This window comes from Phyllostomus hastatus, unplaced genomic scaffold, assembly GCF_019186645.2.
Source record: "Phyllostomus hastatus isolate PE091 unplaced genomic scaffold, TTU_PhHast_1.1 phas_contig_477, whole genome shotgun sequence".
NCBI lineage: Eukaryota > Metazoa > Chordata > Mammalia > Chiroptera > Phyllostomidae > Phyllostomus > Phyllostomus hastatus.
The window spans coordinates 602,546-623,078 of NW_025333889.1; the positions used below are offsets into that span (position 1 = coordinate 602,546).

The 20,533-nt window shown below is 71.7% G+C and overlaps 2 protein-coding genes across 2 annotated transcripts; one reads left to right on the top strand and one right to left on the bottom strand.

Annotated features, from left to right (window-relative positions):
* Positions 1–343: 343 nt before the first annotated feature.
* MAB21L4 (mab-21 like 4) lies at positions 344–9,063 on the top strand. Its single transcript, XM_045845823.1, has 5 exons — positions 344–984; positions 4,439–4,664; positions 6,122–6,275; positions 7,487–7,843; positions 8,628–9,063. The coding sequence occupies exons 1-5, from the start codon at positions 492–494 to the stop codon at positions 8,718–8,720; spliced, it is 1,323 nt and encodes a 440-aa protein (XP_045701779.1). The 5' UTR covers positions 344–491; the 3' UTR covers positions 8,721–9,063.
* A 2,500-nt stretch (positions 9,064–11,563) lies between these two features.
* Positions 11,564–19,787, bottom strand: AGXT (alanine--glyoxylate and serine--pyruvate aminotransferase). Its single transcript, XM_045845669.1, has 11 exons — positions 19,454–19,787; positions 19,167–19,359; positions 18,213–18,277; positions 17,500–17,600; positions 16,516–16,586; positions 15,352–15,436; positions 14,261–14,359; positions 13,579–13,648; positions 12,654–12,749; positions 12,378–12,506; positions 11,564–11,890 (listed from the first exon to the last, which is right to left on the bottom strand). The coding sequence occupies exons 1-11, from the start codon at positions 19,682–19,684 to the stop codon at positions 11,783–11,785; spliced, it is 1,248 nt and encodes a 415-aa protein (XP_045701625.1). The 5' UTR covers positions 19,685–19,787; the 3' UTR covers positions 11,564–11,782.
* Between the last annotated feature and the right edge of the window lie 746 nt (positions 19,788–20,533).

Consider the following 20,533-nt stretch of genomic DNA (forward strand, 5'->3'; position numbering starts at 1 on the left):
CCCCAAACTGGCGGGGGACCCGATGGCACAGAGACCCTGAGGCTGCCGCCACTGGGACGCAGGTCAGCGGGGGGCAGGGGGGCGGGGACACCAGAAACAGGGCCCCACCCCCAGGGACAGCCGGGCGGGAGGGTGGGAGGCTCAGCTGCGTGCATCTTGATAGGAGAGGCAGGGCGGCGCGAGGGAGGCCCCCCACCCCGTGTAGCCGGGCCCCGCCCTGGCCCCTCCTGGCCCCCCCAGACATTCCCCATTGTTGGTGGCTGACTCACCCTCCCTTCAAAGGCTTGGGCCGAGTTCAGGTATTTAACCTGCCGCAGCTCAGCCGCTCCGGAGTTCTGCTCTGCAGGGACTGGGCGCCCCGCCTGCCCGCGGACTCGCCGCTCCTCTCCCGGGCAGGTGCCGCCTCCCCGCCGTCCGTCCGTCCGTCCGCCCGTCCGCCCGTCCTCACAGCCGGGCCCCCGGGGGCAGCGCCCCCCGCCCGGGCCCCGGCCATGGCCGTGCAGGTGCCCCTGTGGCACCACTACCTGCAGGCCATCCGCTCGCGGGCGGCGGCCCGGGCGCAGGACTACCAGCGCGCGGAGGACGTGCTGCTGACGGTGCTGGAGCGTGTGCACCGCCGGGACCCCCGCTTCCTGGTGGACTACTCCCGGGACCTGGAGGCCGCGCAGTTCGCCCTGCGCTCCTCCGACGGCCCCGTGGTCGTGGAGGTGCCCCTGAGGGTGGACGCCGGAGCCCTCCTGAGCGAGGAGCTGGGGGCCGCCGAGGCGGGCGGCGACGGCCCCGCGTCCTGCCGCCTGGGCGTCCCCAGGGGAGGGGCCGGCCTGGAGCCGTGGGTGACGGACGACGTCTTCACTGCCTCCTCCTCCTCGGACGGCAGCGCCCAGGGCTGCGGCCACATTGCGCCCGGCAAGGTCCTGCGCCTCCTCAGGGACCTGCTGGTGGCCGCCATCGTGCACTGCAGGCTGCATGGCCTCGTCGCGCCAGGTAGCAGAGGGACCGCTCTGTGCATGCGTGTGTGTGCGTGTGCGTGTGTGCACATGCGTGGGGTCGCTCCGCGTGGGGGTCGGGGACACGCGCTGTGGTCTGCGAGCACAGGTTCCGTGTCAGGTTTCCGAGGGGGTCGTTGGAGTGACGCTGTGACGCTGTCACTGTGTAAGCGGCTGGAGACCGTGACCCACGGGCTGCCGCTGGCTGGTCAGCTTCCCGAGGGTCCCTGAGCCGCTGGCGGTCAGTCCCAGCCAGGCTGACGGTCAGTCCCAGCCGGGCCGACGGTCCGTGCAGCCGTCTCCACTTCCAGCCTCCGGTCGAACCACGCCAGAGTGGGAGGGCTCTGAGTGCACGTGTGAGTGTGCACGCGTGTGAGTGTGCACGCGTGTGAGGGGGTGCACGGATGCGCACGGGTGTGCACAGGTCTGCTTCAGCCGTGGGCCCAGTTGCGGAGTGGCGTCTCGGGCCCCGATGGGCCCTGTGGCGGAGCCCTCCCGGGGAGCCAAGCATCGGGCCTCGGCCTCCAGAGCCTGCCCTCCCTCGCCCCCCCCCCCCGCCCCACCGTGAGGGGCTGCAAGGGCAGGCGCAGGACAGCGGGCCTGGGCGTCCGGGAAGGGCATCAGGTCGTCCTGGCAGGCAGTGGGGGGCTGAGGTGGAATGTCCTGCTCCCCTGGGAGGGCAGCGGTGTGTTGGGGGGGCCGCCGCCCGGCATCACTCTGGCCCCCACGTCTGCTGTGAGGTCGGCGCGTGGGGCGGTCAGCCACCTGGAGGACGGAGACCGGAGGACGGGCTGCCGGGCGTGGGGAGCCCGCTCTGGCCGCCATCCGGGCTCCTGCGGGTCCTGGGGGACCTTGGCCACCATGGCCCCCAGGCCAGCCTCCCTCCTGCGGGTCCTGGGGGAGGGCTCTTCCTCTCCATGGCGACGTGAAGGCTCAGAAGGCGGCCGGGCGTCTGGACAGATTGCAGCTCACGGGGGTGGCTCCCCAGCCCAGCGCTCCCCAGACCTGCCCGGCGACTGGGGGCGGGGGTGGTGACCGCCGTCTGGGGGTGAGAATGCTGCCCGCAGGGGGCGGCCGGGCCCATCATTGGGCCCCACAGACATCTGGTCTGGCCATCGCGGAGCCCTTTGACTGCCGCCGGGGGCTCTGGCGGGACCTCTTCTCCCCGAGGACGGCGCATGGTGACCTGTCACCCTCAGGCCCTGGTCCAGCCTGGGAGACGCACTCACCCGTCGGTGGGGCCCCAGGCTCCGCCCCACCCGGGCTCCTTCGGGGACTCGCTGGGCAGCCAGGCCCCTCCACACCTTCCCCAGGTCCCCCCCCGGCCGGCCCCCCCCCCGCACCCCCAGTCCCGGCTGAGAGGGCAGCCACAGGCAGGCTCTGGCCGCAGGGCACGCCGGGAGATTCCAGGCATTGCTTCCAGCTGCAGGTGACGAGTTCAGGCTGTCCCCCCACCCCCCCTGCAACCCTGGGAGCCCCTGGGAGCCCAGAGACCAGGCCGGACTGGTTTGGAGTGGCAGGGCAGGAGGCAGGTGTGGCTGGCCGCCTTCCAAGTCACCATTTCACGGAATGTGTGACCAGTGGTAGATAAGGAAATGGAGCCACCCGCGGCTTTGAGTGACAGGTGCCCCGGGAGGGGCCGGGGTCACTGCACCCTTCTCTTCCCTCAGAGGGAAGAGCGAGGCCCGTCCGGGGGATGGAGCGGGGGGCGGGGGGAGGGGGACACGGCCTGCCCAGGGCTGGGTCCCCGGGGGTGGCCCCTGAGCCGCCCTGCGGGGGACTGGGGGAGGGTGGGCAGACGGGGTGGGTTCCCCCTGCAGGGCCCCCGGCGCCGTGGACTGTCCGGGGTGGGCCGTGCGCCCTGCGGGGCGTGGGGAAGGGCGACTGAGGGAGAAGGTGGGGGGCCAGTGTCCCCACCTCCCCGCGGCCCCTCGGCCACCCCTTCCTGGGCATCCCTCGGCTGGGCCCCCCCAGGGCCTGAGTGGGGGGAGAGCGGGGAGCATTTCCCCCAGAAGGTTCTGTCCCCTCCCCTCCCCCAGGTGTGGAGTGGAATTCAGGGCGGCCTGGCTTGTCAGCCGCTCGAGCCGCGAACTCCCCCCCCACCCCGGCCCCAGCAGACTTGCCCTTGTGTCTGGGTCCCTTCTGGGGGGTGTGTCTCAGGTGGGGGTTCCCGGGCACCAGCCTGACCAGGGTGGGGAGTTCCCCGGAAGCTTCCAAGGAACAGGAAGGGAAGGGAGGGAGGGGGTGGGTGAGTCAGAAGCCCAGTCTCTGCCGCCCTCCTGGGCCCCGGAGGCTGCTCCCGGGGGCTGGCCCAGGGTCCCAGAGGCACCAGGCTGCCCGGCAGTGGGACCTGACCCCCGACCATGCTGGCTGAGCACGGTGACCCAGGAGCAAAGACTGTCTTCGGCAGGGGGGCTGCCAGAGCTTTCAGTGTCTGGGGGCGCATAGGCCCAAGATGGGGGTGCCGGCCACTGAACACACCCACCCAGAGTCATTTCCTGAATCCGAGGAGGCCCTGGGGGTGCCTGGACCCTGGGGTGCAGAGCGACAGACCAGCGGCTCGGAGACGAGTGTGGAGACCCCTCCTCACTTTCCCCTTCAAAAGAGGCGGGGCTCAGCATGGTCTGGGGGGCTCGGCCTCTTGCTGTGCAGGCCCTCAGGGCTGGGCAGGTGGGGCCTGGGGTCCAGCCGACCGACGGGGCAGCACCTGGGGCCACTGGCTGAGGGCCCCGCCCGGGGCAGAGCTGCTCCGTGTGGGCTGGCGGCCTCTCCTGGTGCGGTCTGGGCCGCCGCGGCTGCCTGTCCTGCAGCAGACAGGGCCGCAAGGGACATGGCCGCCGAGGGGGAACCGAGCTGGGGCTCGGGGGCCTGGGGAGGTGCCCTGGGGAGCACCTAGAGCAGGTGCCGCTGTCATTCGGGGGCTGTGAGCATCCTCGCTGCCTTGGTTGGTGGCCCCAGGCCAAACACCACGGACCGGGCGCTGGGACAGCCGTCCTCAGGCTGGAAGGCCAAGGCCAAGGGCAAGGCCAAGGTGTGGGCAGGGCAGGTTTCCCCTGAGGCCTCTCCCACGTCCCACACGGCCCTTCTCTGGGTGGGATTCCCGACGTCTCTCCCACAAGGGCCAGGCTTCTCCGACCAGCGCCCGCCCCGAGGCCCACTCCCACCTCCCCGCCGTTCCAGGGACCCGTCTCCAAACACGGCCACAGCCCGGGCTGCCGGGAGAGGGCTTCCACACGCCAGTCTGGGGGGCACGGCTCCGCCCAGAACGGTTTGCAGGCCCTGCGGGGCTGGCCGGCCCCCCGCAGGCTGCGGTTCCCGGTGGACGCTGGCGTCTGGGGGCGGGGCCTGCAGGTGTGGGCTGCGGTGGGCCCCAGAGGGCCGCGGTGCGGGTCCCCCGAGTCCTGGGGAGGCGGGGCCAGGCGCAGGTGAGAGCCGGAGGGCGGTCGTTGCAGGTGCCCTGAACGCGGACAGCCTGAGGGAGGAGGAGCTGCACCTGTCCCTGCTGGTGTCCGGCGGCTGGAGGGCCATCCGCTTCCACGTGCTGCCGGTGGTGCGGTGCAAGCACAGGGTGCCGGCCCTGGAGGGCGCCCTGAGGGTGCCCGGCTTCCCTGAAGGCAGCTTGAGACGGATCGTCGGCCAGGAGGTGGCCCTGGTGCCCGCCAGCGCCCAGCTCTGGAGGTAGGAGGCCCCTCCTGGGTCCGGGGGGCCGGCAGGAAGGGGGTCCCACCCCGGTGCTCCCTGCCCACCCCCGCCCCATGGGCATCTGTACCACCCAGAGGTTATGGGGTCTCAGGGGAGTGCGGGAGCCCCCTCAGAGCTTAGGGGAGCAGGCTGTGCGGAGGAACCCGAGAGCGTGGAAGGTCATGCCGGGTGGACCCTCTGCCCTGGCGCCGTGTGGGAAAGCAGCGAGGAGGACAGGCCCCCGGAGCAGCGGGGTGGGGGGTCGGGGTCCTGGCGAGACCAAGCAGCCCGGGGCTTCTCGTGCGTCTCCGTCGTCTCCACGGGGGCCACTCTTCCCAGCTCAGTGCTCCTCTAGGAGCCCCCTCCCCCAGGCCTCCGGCTGTGCTGTCCTGCACCCCCTCCCCCACCCCAGAAGCCCAGCGGCCTCTCCCGGGGTCCCCAGTCTCCACCCTCAGTCAGAGTGGCGTCTGCTGGGATGGGGGGGTGCTGTGGGAGGGAGGGAGGTGGGCACGGCTGTGGCTGAGCTCCCCCGCAGACCCTACCGATCCACACGCTTGAACGGCGGGTGGCTGTGGTTGGCCAGGCCACGCCTTACCCCGCTCAGGCCCGGGTGAAGCGCCCACCCAGAGTGGTTCTATGCCTGAGTCACCTCTCAGCGGCGGAGGACCCAGTAGAGTCTCTCGGGCCCCTCCTGCTGCTCAGATGGGCTCGGGGGGCCGCTCCCGGGCACTCGGTGCCCAGAGCAAGGGCTGCGTCCAGGCAGGCAGTGACCCCCAGCCCCTAAGAAAGGGCGAGAGCTGCGCTGAGTGGAGGCCTGTTCTGCGGTCAGCGGCCTTCCCGGGCCCTGGCGGCGCAGACGTGGTGGGCAGACGACGTCCGGCGTGGAGACTGCGCAGACAGTGGGGACCCTGAGGCGCCACCCCACCCGCCCCCAGCCGGCACCCACACCCGGCGAGCGGCTCTGCGGCGTGCCGCCCTGCGCCGTGGGCGCCACCGGGGGAAGATGCCCAGCCCTCTGCGGTCTGCAGCTGCAGGGGAGCCCAGTTTCCGCACTGGGGCGTGGAGGGCAGACGAGGGGCTCCACCCACACTCTGCCAGGGACCAGGGGCCTTGCCTGCCCCACCCTGGGCCAGGGAGAGGGGCGCCTTCCCATCCCCACAGGAGGCTTGGTGATCTGGAAGCTCCCATGTCCCCCGGCGCTCGGGGGCCTGGGTGTCTACGTGACACCCAGGCATGTCACGGGCACAGCCCTTTGCGCAGGTCCTAAAACGCGCGTGCAGCCCGGCTGGGTGCAGTCCGGCTGCCCTGGGCCGACCCCTGCGGCTCCGGAGGGTCCCGCCTCAGGGAGGGGCTTCCTCTCCTGGGACGGGGACGGGCCGTGCGGGCGGGTGCTGGCACGGCTGGCCGGCCGGGGCCCGATGCCGACCCAGGGGTGTGTCCGCCCGGCCTCCCAGGGTCTCCACGGACTACCTGCTCACCAGGCTGCTGGGCGCGCTGGGCACCCTGCCGGGCCATCGCCTGGACAGCCTCTCCATCCTCGACCGGGTCAACCAGGAGAGCTGGCGTGACGGCGGCCGGAGCCCGGGCCTGACCTTCGGCCACCTGAAGGTACGTGGGGGGCCCAGCGAGCCTGCCGCCTCGCCGCTCAGCCTGCGTCTGTCGCCAGGGGGCCGGGGAGGGGCCCCAGCTCGGACCCTTGTGCGGGCTCCGGCCAGTGGACGGCCCGGAGCGCGCTCCAGGTCAGCGGATCCCGCGGCCTCGCCCGGCTTCCCGGGGAGCGAGGCCCAGGCTCTCTGGCACGTGCGGCTGACCAGTGTGGTGGCACCTGGACCTGCCCTAGCGGCCCCTGGACTGTCTGGCCCATGGGCTCTCGCTGCAGCTGGACCCTGGGGCTGGGCAGCACACAGCTGCTGCTCCCAGCAGCCCGTGTGGCCGGCCCTGGGCGGCCCCTCCGTCCCAGCGCCCCACTCTGGCCTGCGGTCTGTGACTGTCGCCAGTCCTGGACCCCCTTCTCAGCGGGGTCCCGGCCTCTGGGGGGTGCTGGAACCGTGTCCCCCTCGGGCTGGGGAAGAATGGTGCTGGGAAGAGCGGCGCGGGGCCCCCGGGGCGGCGCGGGCAAGCAGGGGTGTCCTCGGAGTGCTGCCCTCACCACAGTGGGGGCTTCAGGGGGACCTGACTCAACCTGGTGCAAAAGCCGGCTCTGCCGGGGCCCCCCGTGCGACCTCAGGCCACTCGCTGCCCCGCTCAGGGCCCCGCCTCACCCCTGAGGGGGTGCCAGCCTCTGAGGGGCCCCTTGGGGTCTGCCCCCTGGTGGCCCCTGTGCTGACTTAGGGGTGATGCGGGTCGGCAGAGGGAGAGGGGTTCCTGGCTGGGGGACTCAGGGCCAAGGCGGGAGAGGGTGGCCGGGGCAGCCAGGCGGGTCCGGCTGTGACCCTGAGACACACTCGGACCCCGTGTGCTGGGCACACAGGTGGGTCAGTGGGTGGGGGTGAGGGAGGGGGGCCCCGAGGATGTACAGGAAGCTCCGGTGCCCTGGGAAGGACCCTGGCGGCCTGGTGGCCGGGGTGGGGATGCCGCGGGGGGAGGTCTGGTGGGGTCCTGCTCAGCGGCAGCGCCCCCTCGGGAGTCACGGGAGGTGCCTGGGTGGGGGCCGCAGGTGTCGAGGGCCCGGGACCTGCACTGGGACACCCGGGTGGGTACAAAGAGCGGGAAAGGCCTGTGGGCAGGGGCTTCCGGGGGGGAGCCGGGGGGGCTGGTGGGCCTGGTTGTTCACCCGGCCCCCTCCCCAGGCAACAGCCCCCCCCCCGCCCCCCCCACAGACGGTGCTGCTCTGGGCCTCGGCGCTCTTCCCGGCGCCCGAGGACTGGGCGGAGCTGCAGGGCGCCGTCTACCGGCTGCTGGTGGTGCTGCTGTGCTGCCTGGCCACGCAGAAGCTGCCCCACTTCCTGCATCCCGAGCGCAACCTGCTGCGCGGCGCCGGCCTCGACCTGGGCGCCCTCTACCAGCGCGTGGAGCGCTTCGCCAGCCAGCCCGAGGCCTCCCTGCGCATCCACGCCACCCACCTGGGCCCCAGCCCGCCGCCCCGCATCGACCACGGGGTCAAGGCGCTGCTGCAGCTGCCCGCCAGCGACCCCTCCTACTGGGCCACCGCCTACTTCGACGTCCTGCTGGACAAGGTGGGCGCGGGGTCCCGTGCGGTGGGGGCAGAGCCCCGGCCCGCCCCACTCCCTCCCCGTCCAAGGGCAGGCGCTTGAGTCGGGCTGGGTCAGGCCAGGCCTCTGGACAGTGTCTCGGGGACATTGAGGGTGAGGCAGGCCACGACTGCCCCCTGCCCACCAGGGGGCCCCACAGGCCCAGGGCCGCTGGCCGGGAACCAGGGCAGCAGCCTGTCCAGGCCTGTCCCCACCACCCCGGAGCCTCCCCAGACCCTCGGCGAGGGGCGAGGGGCCCCAGCCCCACCCCGGGTCCGCTCCTCGTGCAGGAGCGTGGCCCCCGCAGCCTCACCGCAGGTCTCTGCCTCGTCCCTGCACCCAGAGTCCCCTGCCACGTCCCCGGGCATTTGGGGGGGCCTGGCCGGCCCCCAGCTGCCCCAAGGTTCCACCAGCTCTGCTGGTCCTCCGTCCCCCCACCCCCAGAGGGGCCCCTCCTGCTCCTCCCCGAGGGCCACCCACCCTCACCCCAAGGAGCCAACATGTGTCCCCTCTTGGGCGCACTTGGGGGTGCGGGGTGAGGTGTGACCCACCTTTGGCCCTCAACAAGCACCTGGCCGGGCTTCCTCCGTGTCAGGCCCGTCCGGGGACACCTGCTCGTGAGGAAGGCTGGGGGGAGGGGCCCTCCAGGAGGAGACCCAGAGGCGGGAGGGCCCAGCGGCCAGGGAGCCGAGGCTGGTCCGCGCGGTGCCCGCGGCCCTGGGACGGACAGACCCCCGGGCGTCCCTGTGACCCTCCGCCCCGCTCGCAGTTCCAGGTCTTCCACATCCAGGACCAGGACCGGGTCGCGGCCATGCAGAGCATCTTCCGGAAGACCAAGACGGTGGGCGGCGAGGCCAGCTGAGCGGGCCCCGGGCTCGGCCGCAGCCACGGTGCCCTGCCGAGGCTCCCAGCACGCCGGCGGGGGCTTCCCTGGGGTGGGCGGTGGCGGACGAGGAGCAGACAGTCCCTGGGCCTGAGAGTGCGGACAGTGGCCTCCGGGGGCAGCTGCCTGTGTCCAGGGGCGAGGCCCGGGGGAGGGGTTTCCTGTGACCCGCGTCTGTCCATCCTGTGTGAGGTTGTCTAGATGCTGAAAACGGGGTGTGCGCCGGAGGCGGGGACCTGAGGGCTCGTCGGACCCGGGTCCAAGGGCCGCCCCGAGAGCCGGAGCACCATGTGCCTGACCTTGAATAAACAAGTGCACCTCCGAGGGGTGGCAGATGTCCTTGACCCCCGCCCCAGCTTCCGCCAAGACCCAGGACGGGGCCGGGCGGCCTCCGGGGCGAGTGGAGACGGCACCACCTGCTGGGGGGGGCGCGTCGGTGCCTGGGGGGCTCGGAGGCTGTTAGTTCTGAGCGGGCCAAAGCTCAGGTGGGCCGCCCAGCAGGCCCGGGGGCTGGGGTCCCGTGGCGGGGGGCGGAATGGGCACCACATGGGGTTTCTCTGGAAAACTCTGACGTGGCTCCATTCCCACCAAAGTCCAGCACGCTCGAGACAGGACGATTCGAGAATTCACAGGGGAATTCAAAGGCTCTCGGGCAGGGAACCCAGTTTCCAGAGAGCAAAGCTGGAGGGCGTGCGCCCCCTGGTCCCAGAGCCGCGGGGAAGCTGCAGCGACTGGGAGGGAGTGGCCCCAGGACACGGCCGGGCGGGGGCCGGAGGCAGAGGGGCCCAGCCCCTGAGGGGGGGGGAGGGGAGTCTGTGTAAGGGGCATGGCTCCAACGACTGGGGGTCGGGGTGGATGAAATCGTGCTCCGGCCCTGACCGCACTCCACGCGAGAGACTGCTGCAGCGCGGAGCACCCACCACCCCGAGACAGCTGGGGCCACACCTTCGGCAAGGAAAGGGGAAGGTGTCTTGGGACCACAGAGTGGGTGGGCGTTTCCCAGGCAGGACGCCAATGGGGCAGGCCCCGAAAGGAAGCACGCACACAGGTAGGGCTGCGTCCAAACTCAGAACACCTGCTCTTCGAAAGATTTGATTCAGAAAATGGATGAGCCCCCGCTGGCGTGGCTCAGTGGATTGAGCGCCAGCCTGCGAACCAAAGGATCGTGGGTTCGATTCCCAGTCAGGGCACAGGCCTGGGTTGCGGGCCAGGTCCCCAGTGCGGGGAGTGCGAGAGGCACCCACACATTGGCGTTTCTCTCTCTCTCTTTCTCCTTCCCTTCCCGTCTAAAAATAAATGAATAAAATCTTAAAAAAGAAAAGAAGCAAATGGATGTAGGTCAGCCGCAGAACAGGGGAAAACGCTCCTGACCGCCTCTGACAGTCCCCGGCCCCCAGCCGCAGGTCGGCACCAGGAAGACGGAGTCGAATAATGCACGTAGGGCGCTCGGGCTGACTCCCCTCAGAGGGGGGACGCCCGCAGGGAAGCCCCAGGCCGCCACCCCTCAGGGGAAGGAGGGGCTGAGTGACGGTGAGGAGGCGGGGCCCCAGCCCCCAGACTCCGGCGAGGACGTGCAGTGCGGCAGCCGCCCCTGGATCCTCCTGCCAGGCCTCCCAGCCTCCGACCTGCCTCAGCCCGGGTGGGACCCCGCGGTTCCCCTCTCGGTGCCCCCAGGAGAGATGAGTGGCTGCTGCCCACAGGAAGCCCGTCTAAGAACGCGCGTCACCGGGTCACACGTGGTGGCCCCCGGGGGACATCACCCCGAGGTCCGTCCACAGCGGGCGGGTGAATGAACACTCAGACGGTGGCGTGCCCCTGCACTGGGACAGCCCCCGGCGGCAGACACACATGCCACGTTCCGGCAGCGACAAGGGGCCGAGTGAGGAAGGGGCGCGCCAGAGGGAGGGCTGTGTGTGCGCCCGTGAACGCGGACCCGTCGTTGCAGAGCCCAGCGGTGGCCGTGCACATCGGACGGGGCCTGACTTGGGGGGGGGCGCCGGGGGCCTGCCAGTGGGTGGTCTCGGTACTGAGTTTCCAGTGTCTGCCTCTGGGGGACCCTGCCCCGACGGGGCTGCTCTCAGCACAAAGGCCAGCGTCTTGGAGGCGACCCACGGGCCCTGCACATTCAGGTCCCCAGACTCTCTGGCCTCCCCTGGGAGAGCCGCACCCCCCCCTTGCCTCAGACTCCAGACCCTCTGGCCCTCCGAGGTCCTGCGCTCAGTGCCTGTCTCCCCGGTGGCCGTGAGCAGCAGCGTGGGGTGGACGGCCTCCAGTCCACCCTGTGCTCCATGCTCCAGCCATGCTGGGTGAGTGACGGCAGAGCCGGACCGACCCTTCCATCCACACAGACACGGGGCTGCGGCTGGCTGGGCACCCACCCTGCCGGCCTTCCCCTGGGGGGCCTCAGGCCGGGGGAGCACCTGCAGATGTGGGCGTGGTCCAGGGAAGGCCGGCCGGGTCTGCAGATCCAACCCCCCGGGGAGGCGCTGAGGAGGCTCGGGCGGGGATCCGAGGGAGGGGTGGAGTTGAGGGGTAGGGGTCAGAGGGCTCCCAGCTGAGGAGGGGGAAGCGGCTGGGGCCCCAGGGGGTCACCAGGCGCAGGTCCTTCCCTGCCCCCATCCACAGGACTCGGCCACAGCCGGGCCTGGGGCTGTGGGTTCCCCGGGAGGCAAGGTCTGGGGCTCTGCACGCCCGTCTGCCGGCCCCCAGCGAGGAGCAGCAAAGCTCCTGCAGCTCCCACGGCCCAGGCCCAGGGGGTGTGGAACTGCCTTCCTGCCCGGCCCTCCCGCGGCCCAGCCACACATGGAGAGGACAGACAGACGGACTGCCCGCCTGCTCTTTATTGAATGTTCCCGGGGGGCCAGGCCCTGGGGCTGCAGGTCACTGGGGAGGAATGTGGGTCCCGGGCCCCGAGGGCCGTTTCCAGGGAGTTCCACCGGGAAGGAAAGGGCCCCGGAGGCTGGCAGCGGCCTGCCGGTCTCGCAGACCCCGTTTGGGCCCCCAGCCCCCACGTGGGGGGGGGGCCTGGCCAGGCGGCTGGCTCACAACTGGCTCCGGGGGCACCGCTGCAGCGCCTCCTTCAGGGCCTCGGTCACCCGGTCCACGTTCTCCCGGGTGGCGTTGCAGCCCAGGAGCCCGATGCGCAGCACCTGTGGGTGGGCGGGGGGCGGGGGGGTGGTGTCGGCCTCCGTCCAGGACCCCGCCTGGCCCTGGCCGAGGTCTGGGCAGAGCCGGGTGGGCTTCCCCACGAGGGGACCCCCGCCAGGGCACACGGGGCAGGCAGGCGGGAGCTTCCTGCAGCCACCAGGGAGCCCCGGGCCCAGGCCAGGCCGCAGAGCTCGGGGAGGGCAGCCGGGGCGGCCGTCCGCCAAGGCCACTCGGAGTCGCCCTCTCAGTGGGCACAGCTGGGCTCCTGCCTGGTGGGCCACACGGGGGGAGGAAGGGCATTCCGGGTGGGGTCGGGGGTCTGCGCCTGCCTGGCTGCCCCTGCACAGACCCCTGGGGTCCGGAGAGGGACGTCCCCTCCTGACACCCCTGCCGGCCCAGCTCCGGGACGACCGCCGACCTCGGCCTGGACACAGCTGTGCTCCACGTGGGGGCAACCAGCTTCTGGGGCCCGTGCGGCCACCCCCTCACCTTCCCCAGGGAGGGCCCGAGGCCTCCGGTGATCTCGATGGAGAAGTGGTCTATGAGGTAGTTGACGATGTCTCTCCAGTTGTAGCCGGCAGGCACGGCCACCGTGGTGACGGTGGGCAGCCTCAGCGCCTGCGGGACAGGCCGGCTCAGCACCAGCCCCACAGCCCCGGGGCTTCAGAGGGGCGACAGGTGGGGCTGGGGGGCTCGGGGCTGAGGAAGGGCCTGAGGACAGCCAGGTCCCACTCCCGCTCCGCCCCTGCCGCCCCCTGGACGTACAGGGTCCTTCACGAAGAGCTGCAGGCCCAGCTCCTGCAGGCGCTCCTGCAGGTAGGAGGTGACCTCCCGGTGGCGCCGCCAGCTGTTCTCCAGGCCCTGCTCGGGGAGAGGCACCAGTGGGCGGGGGTCCGGGGGCAGGGAGCTGGTGTGCACCCCCGGGGGCAGCCCCTCGAGAGCCCCCATGAGCCCCCCGCCCCGGGTTTGAGACCGTGGTGGCTCTGGCCCAGGGGCTACCTCGGGGCAGGTGGAAATGGTCTGGGCGAGGGGTGGGCCCAGCCAGCGCTGGGGCCCTGGGGAGGGGAGGGCAGAGCTGGCCGGGGCAGGGCGGGGACTTTCTGGGGCACATGCGTCGCCTCCTTCTTCCCACACTGACCCCACAGCCCCATGGGAGTTCACCCTCCTCCCGCCCTGCCCAGCTCACACCCCGCCCACCGTGGGAGCCACCCCTGGGAGCGCACAACCCAGCTGGGTGCTGGTGGCCGCCAGCTCTGTCCTGGGGCGGTGACTTATGAGTAAGCACGGCGTGGGGGACAGCGCGGCCAGCGGAGCTCCTGGCCGCTCGCCCCGGCCGCCCTCAGCCCTGTCTCCGCAGCCTGGGGGCTGGGGGCTGGCCGTGGCCCCAGGCGGTCGGGACAGCGAAGGTGGCTGTGCCGCGCCCTGTGTGCTGTCCTGAACCCGCTGCCGCAGAGCCGGCGCGGCCTGTGTGGGTGGGGCTCCTGGCACCGTCTCTGCCGGGCCCCAGCCCCCACCTGGGAGCAGGGAGGTGCCCAGGCTGCTGAACTTTGGTTATTGTAACTCACAACCCGGCTGCTGGCCTCGCTCCCGGGCCCCTCCTGCCGGCGGGGTCCTCTCGGACTGCCTCCCCCAGCACACACCGGCTCTGCCCCCGCCACCCTCGGTCCCGGCCAGCACGCCCAGGCCTCACCTCCTCCGCGATGAGTGCCAGGCTCTCTCTCAGGCCGAACAAGCTGATGACGGGGGTGGTGTGGTGGTATCTGGAAGACAGGACCGGGCGCGGTCCGGGTCACTGGGTGGGGACGGGCGGGTCAGGCTCCGGGAGGACCGGTCAGCTCCCTTCCCAGGGGAGCACTCCAGGCCGGGATCACGGACTCGGAGCTGGAAGGGCGGCCAGGTCTGCAGGAGCGGGGCTCGGAGGGGGTGCTGCCCGCACCCCACGGGCTGCTTGCCCGGCTGGCTCCCACCCCCCGCCCGGCCCACTGGGTGGGGCGCGGTGCCTGGTGCTCCTGTCCCCGTGGGTGGCATGGGGCGCCTTGGGTTACGGCCGGAGCCCCCTCACAGACAGCCCCTGGTTTGCCCACTTCTTCTGAGATGTGGGTCAGCTGAGGCCTGGAGATGGGGAAGGGTGGTCCAGTGCAAACGTCCGGTGCTGGGATTTCTGGGGGGACGGGGCCCTGGGAAAGGGCGGAGGCCGTGCCTCAGGCCCCGAGCCCCCAGGCCGGGGGCAAGTGGGGAGCCAGGTGGGGGCCCGGACGGGGCCTCGGGACCCAGCGAGCAATCCTGATGCGGGCTGGGGCCCTGGGAGGACGGCCCCGCACCCCTCTGCCCACCAGCCCGCCCGCCCCCGCCCGCCCCCGCCCGCCCCTCACGTCCTGGGCTTGTCGTCGTCACAGCTCCAGAAGTTGGCCAGCAGCTTGATGTCCAGGTAGAAGGAGTAGGGCTTCGTCTTCCGGGAGTAGATCTTATCTCTGGGGGGGGGGGAGCCGGCCTGAGCACCTGCCTGTCCGGCTGCAGAGTCTGGGTGGCCATCCCCCCCCACCCAGGGGCCCTTGTCTCTCAGAAGTGGGGACCCCGGGACAGGCCCAGGTGGGCTGTGCGCCCCTCGGGCAGCCCAGCCTTGCTGACCCCTGGGCTTGGCCAGTGCCTCTGCCACTTGGGCGCGACCCTGCTACGTGGAGGCCGGGCCTGGCCCCCTCTCCCGGCCCCGCCCCGGGAGTCGTCCGGCCATGGTCCCCGAGTCGGAGGCCAGTGGAAGATGGTCATCGCTGAGGGCAGGAGGGACAGCTGCTGCGCTGTCCAGTCCAAACACACCAAAACCACAAAGGGGAAATGGAGGCCGGGTCCCCTTCTCCCGGAGCCTGCACACCCTGGGGCGTGATCTGTGACGCTGGGTGTCACGGAGGGGCCTCTAGGTGGCAGCCCCCTCCCCAGGCCAGCCCAGCTGCCCCTCCAGGTCACTCAGACTCGGAATCCCCGATTCCACCCCACGCGGCCTCTGTCCTGGCGAATGGCACCCACCAGCACCCGCTCACGGGCTGCTGGGGCTGGTTCCCCTCCCCCAGCCCACCCTGGCTCCCAGACGCTGAGCCCGGGCTGGCGGCAGCAGGGGGCGGGGCAGCCTTGGGCCCCAGCCCTTGGCCTGGAGCCGGGGATTCCTGGAAATCCAGTCCCTGCCTCCCACACCAAGCCCAGGCTCCCCGGGGGAGTCTCCGGGAGGCGGGCTGGCCAGGCCATTGCCCCACGTGCGTGCGTGGCCCTCACCGTGCCCAGCCGCCCGGTCCCTGGGACCTGGAGCTGTGTCACACCTGTGAGGGTGGGGAGGGGGCAGGGGCACCTGTCAGGGTCCGTGACAAGCTTTCTAGGGGCATCTCGGAGCCCGTCCGCGGCGCCATGCCCTCCCCGGCCGTCCCTCCCTCCGGGGGCCCCCAGGCCCCCAGCACGTGCAGCCCCAGCCCCTCACCTGGCCTTGTCGCTGAAGGAGATGAGCGCCGTGCCTGGGGGGGCGTTCAGGACCTTCTGGGAGCCCGAGTACAGGACGTCAATGCCTGTGGGGGTGGCTCGCAGGGTGAGCCCCCAGGCGGGGTCCCTCCGGCGGGGGTGCCCCCGGAGCTCAGGGCCCACCGTCCTGGGGGAGCCGGGGACCCACCGTGCCGCCGGTGTCGGCAGTGAGGGGGCATTCCCACAGGGCCAGGCCCTGCCCCGTGGGGGGGACGCTGACCCCGGGGCAGGCGCGGCGTGTCGTGGGCAACGGCGAGGGTCTGGGTAGGGTGGGGGGGGGGCCGTGCACCGTGCCAGAGTGTGTCTGTGGGAGGGGCAGGCCAGGGAGGCGGGGGCAGGCTGGTCTGCTCGCACCTGGGAGCCCGAGCCCCTGGTCGGTCACAAAACACCTACAGCCCCACCCCCACCCCGAGGGCCCCGTGGTTCCGGGCCGTGGGGAAGACAGCCGAGCAAGCCCGGGCTGCGGCCACCTTCCGATCTCCTAGGTGGGGCCCCCGGGGGGCGGCCTCGAGTGAGCGCCCACAGGCTTGGGCAGGACCACCCTCCCAGCTCTGCCCTGACAGCCTCACGCCTGGAAGAGCCCCAAAGTCCACCAAGGGGTGGGGGGCAGTGTGGTGAGCTCGTGTGATCTCGCGCGGTGAGGGCGGGCGCGGCGGGGTGCCCTGGGCCGGAGGGGTGCCACACTGTCTGCGGGGCCTGCGCTCCAGGGTCTGGGGCTGGAGCCTCAGCCCGGCCTCTCACTCCCCGGCGGTGGGCGGCCAGCCTGAGAGGTGCGGTGTGAAGTCTTGGGGACGCCCTGACGCCCTGCGCTGATCCCCGCCCGTGCAGAGCAGTGGTGTGAGTGTCGGCCCGGGAAGCCCCTTCCGTGGTCCCAGGAGGGTCTCCTGCAAGGCCACCTGACCGTGGAGCTCACTGGGTGCGACAGGCTGGTGGGGGGTCAGGGCAGATGGGGGCATGGAGGCCCAGCCGCGACCAGAGGCATCACGGCCCTCGGCCCTGCCCCCCTTGCTGCACCTGCAGGGGCTCTGAGAGCACGCTGACCCGGAGAAGCTCCACCCGCCCCCCACCTCGGCGCCTGGCCACCCAGCAGAGGCCCTGGGTGCTGATGAGTCCAGGGGGCCCTCACCTTGCTGGTCCATGTGGATGGGGACCCCGCCCAGGGAGGCCACGCTGTCCACCAGGAGCAGGCACTGGTACCTGGGGGAAGGGCCGTCCAGTGAGGCAGGTGGGGCTGCAGCCCCAGGGTCCCCCCACACAGGGGGACTCTGAGGGCTCAGGCCCAAGGGTGTCAATGGGCCCAATGGGCCCTGGCCACTCAGTGCCAGCTGGGCCCCCTCCTGCAGCAGCCGGCTGACCATAATGTCAGAGGCCAGATGGCAGAGTCCAGGAACAGCGGTAGCCAAAGCCTGGCCCCGGCCTCCACGTTTTCTTAGAAAAAGGCAGAGCTGGCACGGAGGGACAGGTGGAACCCTCAGGGTCACAGCCCGGGTCACAGCCCAGGTCACAATAGTAAGCTTGAGTCGCTGGACAGGACTCGGGGGGCAGGTGGGCTGGGATCCCCGTGGAGGAGCCTGCCTGGCCATGAGGGGCTCATCCTTGCAGCCTGTGGCCAGCTCTGCAGGGCAGGACAGCTGGCCATGGGGTGGGGGAGCCCCTGGCTCCTCCAAGGCCCCGTGCGCCCGTGCGGGGGTGGGGAGGCCGGTGGAGGGCGTGGACGGTCGAGGCTGCCCTGGGGCTCTGGGATCTCAGGCGAGGGGGGGCAGGGTCCCCTGAGCCCTGGGAGCTGGGGAGCTGGGTCAGCCTCAAACCCTCCCAGCCACGGAACCTGGAGGGCAGTGAGTACGGTGTGGGCACCTGGCCATGGAGAGACCCCCATCCTGCTCTCAGGAGCGGGGGGCCCACCGCACTCAGCAAAGAACAAGGACAACCCCGAGGGCTGCCTGCACCCCAACACCCCGTGATAGACGCTGGGTGGGGGCAGCAAAGGACTCGGCCCACCAGCTACCACCCAGGCCGCAGGGACCTGCCAGCACCGCACCCACCCAACCTGGGCCCTGCCCCCCGCACGGCTCCCCTGTGGGGATGGGCTCCCCCGTGGGGGCGGGCTCACCTGTGGCACAGCTCCCCGTACCCCTCGAGAGGCTGCAGGATGCCGCTGGAGGACTCCCCCTGGGTCAGAAAGAGCACCGCCGGCTTGTGCCGGGCCAGGCCCTGAGGGGAACAGAGGGACAGCTGTGGAGGGAGAGGCCCCCCCCGCCAGCCAGGGCCCACGGAAGGACTTTCCTGGTGGGGGCAGGGCAGGCTCTGCCCCCCGAACATGCCCTCCCTCCCGGGGTGGGGGCGGCCCCCCATCTGTGCGCGGGAGCCGGTGACTTCAGGCGGGTTGGTGACTTCAGCAGGAGGGCTCACTCTGGAAGAGAGGGACTTCCTCCCAGAGACCAGGGACAGGGGCCTCTGCCTCCCGCCCCACCCGTGGGGACACTGGGACCTCCCTGAGGGCAGCCGGGTCCCCAGGGTCTGGGCTGGCCAGGACGGACCCCTATCAGGGAGGGGCCCACACCCAGCGAGTTGGGGCAGGTCCTGCTCCCCACCTCACGCCTCCAGCCCCTCCGGCCCTGCGCACAGGGCTGGGCTCCTGACTCAGTTTCCCTGCCAGGCAGAACCCCGCCCCCCCTTCAGGCTTGCCACCTGCTCCCAGGCACCAGAGTGCTCTCCCTGTGGGGGGTCACTTGGCACAGAAGCCACCGCGCGCAGCCCCCCAGCCCCAAGCCCACCCGGCTGGCCAGCGCCCCTCTGTTCCCCATGGCTGGCAACACCCCGCACCTCCTCCACCTCCTGCAGCGTGTAGTGGCCTCCGGGGTCCTTGGTCATCGGGTGAGTGCGGGCTCCTGGGGGCAGGGCCAGTGTGAGCTGTGAGCCTCTCCTGACCCAGCACACGGGGCAGGAGCCACGGTGAGGGACAGGGGCCACCGAGAGGGACAGGGGTGTGCTGAGCAGGCCGCCCAGCCGCGGCCCCGGCCACACGGGAGAGGGGAGTGGGGTGTGCTCAGGCCAAGAGTGGCGTCCGGCCCAGCTGCCCGCCCCTTCCTCGGGCCGCCTTCCCCGAGCCCCGTGGCCGGGCTTCCGGGGCACGGGAGAGAAACTTGAGTTTGCTGAAGGCCGTGTGGACGGGGCCTCCCCAGCGAGCGAGGGGAGAGGGAAGGAAGGGGTGGAGGAGGGGCGAGCCCCGGAGCTGTGTGTGGGAGACCCCGCGGCCCCAGGACCATCTGAACCTCGGGGCAGAGCCTGAGGCTGGGTGGGGGTGGGGAAGGGCAGGGGCCTGTCCAGGCTGAGCCGGGGGCAGTCAGAGCCCCCTGGGGTCCTGGCCTCCGCCCCCTCAGTTTGGGGGTGAAAGGGCACTGGGTGAGGGGTCGGAGCCCCCGCAGCTGTCCGAAGTTGTCCATTAACTGGACGGCGCGGACACCTGTGGCGCTGGATGCAGGGTCAATCATTAAACTCGGGGCTCGCTGCTGCCCCCGAGTCCCGTCTCCCCACGGTTTGCTCTGGAAGCGAACCCTGTCCATTCCTCCGTGCTCGGCGGCTCCGGAGGACGTCTGTTTCTGGGATTTCTGAGGGGGACTTCCACCTCCAAAACCCCATCCTATGGCACCTCGGGGCAGAGCGGCCGGAAGGTGGGGGGCCAGAGGGCCGGGGAGGGCCGGGCCGTGCTGCCCTGCCCGAGGAGGGGATGGGAAGGCTGGCGCGGCGGGCACACCCCACCCCCGCCCCAGCCCTTACCCACGCGCTCCCCGATCTCGGCGGCCCGCTGGCCCCAGATGCCGTTGACCCCGACCAGGAAGGAGTCCCCGGGCTCCAGGAGGTTGAACAGGGCGGCCTCCAGGGCGGAGTGCCCCGAGCCGCTGATGGCAAGTGTGAGGCGGTTCCTGGTCTGGAACACGTACTGGATGCCTTGCTTGATCTCGTCCATTATCTGCGGGCGGTGGGTGTGCGGGTCAGGGCCTGCCCCCAGCTCCTGTCCCCCCGCCGGGAGGGGCCGGCAGGGGCGGCCGCCGCCCCCAGCCCACCTGGTACATCTCCTTGTGCATGTGGCCGATCATCTGCAGCCCGCCGGCCGCCAGGACGCGCGGAGCCAGGTTGGAGGGGCCGGGCCCCAGCAGCAGCCGGTGGGGCACAGAGATGGGCTTCAGCAGGACCTCCGGGGGGGCCACCAGCAGTGGGTGTGAGGCCATGGTCCGCACCCAGCCCGCTGCCCGGGACCCCAGGGCCGCCCTGGCCGAGGTCAGAGCGCGGAGCATCTCCCAGCGGCCCCTCGCTGGACGGCGGTTGCAGGTGGTGTTGAGAGCTGCCTGCCTGGGGCTGTGACCCAGCCCCTCGCCGGTGCTCACCCCTGGAGTCGGCACCTGACACCCCGGGCGTTGAACCCTCCTGGGGGGAGGAGCTTCGGAGAGCAGCCAATGCAGAGCAGAGCCGGGGCAGCCTCCCCGCCGGCCCCCTCCTGCAGGCTCTGCTCAGGGGTCCTGGGAGGATGGCTGGGCTCCTGACTCAGTTTCCCTGCCAGCCAGAGCCCTCCCAGTGCTCGTGCAGGGCTCTGGGGGCCCCAGCGTTTTTCTTAAAGGACGAGAGAGCCAATATGTCGGGCTTGGCAGGCCTCCCAGTCTGTGTCCCAGCCAGGGTGCTGTGGAGCAGCAGCAGCCGCCAGACTGGTGCAGCTGTGTGCAGATAAAACTGTGTTTACAAAGCAAGCCGCGGGCCAGATCGGTCCAGACACACGTGCACACACACTGAGGACACTGTCATCCCCGAGCCTCCTGGAAACAAGTACACCCCCCGCCCCTCGGAGCCTGGAGGTCCTCGGGTTCACACTTGCACGTCTAACCAGTGCACGTGCAGGGGAGCCCCCTCTGCTTGCCGAGTCGGCGGGTGGGCAGAATAAGTGGGGGTCCAGGGTCCCTGCAGGGGGAGGAGCCAGGCCCGGGGCGCGGCCCCCCAGCACAGCCGGCTGCCGTCTGGGGAAGCCAGAGAGGCCCCCGGTGAAGGAGACCGTGGGTGCCCTGCGTTCCCAGGGTGCCTGGGTCGGGGGGCCAGGACTTCCTGCCTGGGTGGGGGGCTGACACCCTGGGCCACAGTCGCCAGGGGAGCGGCGG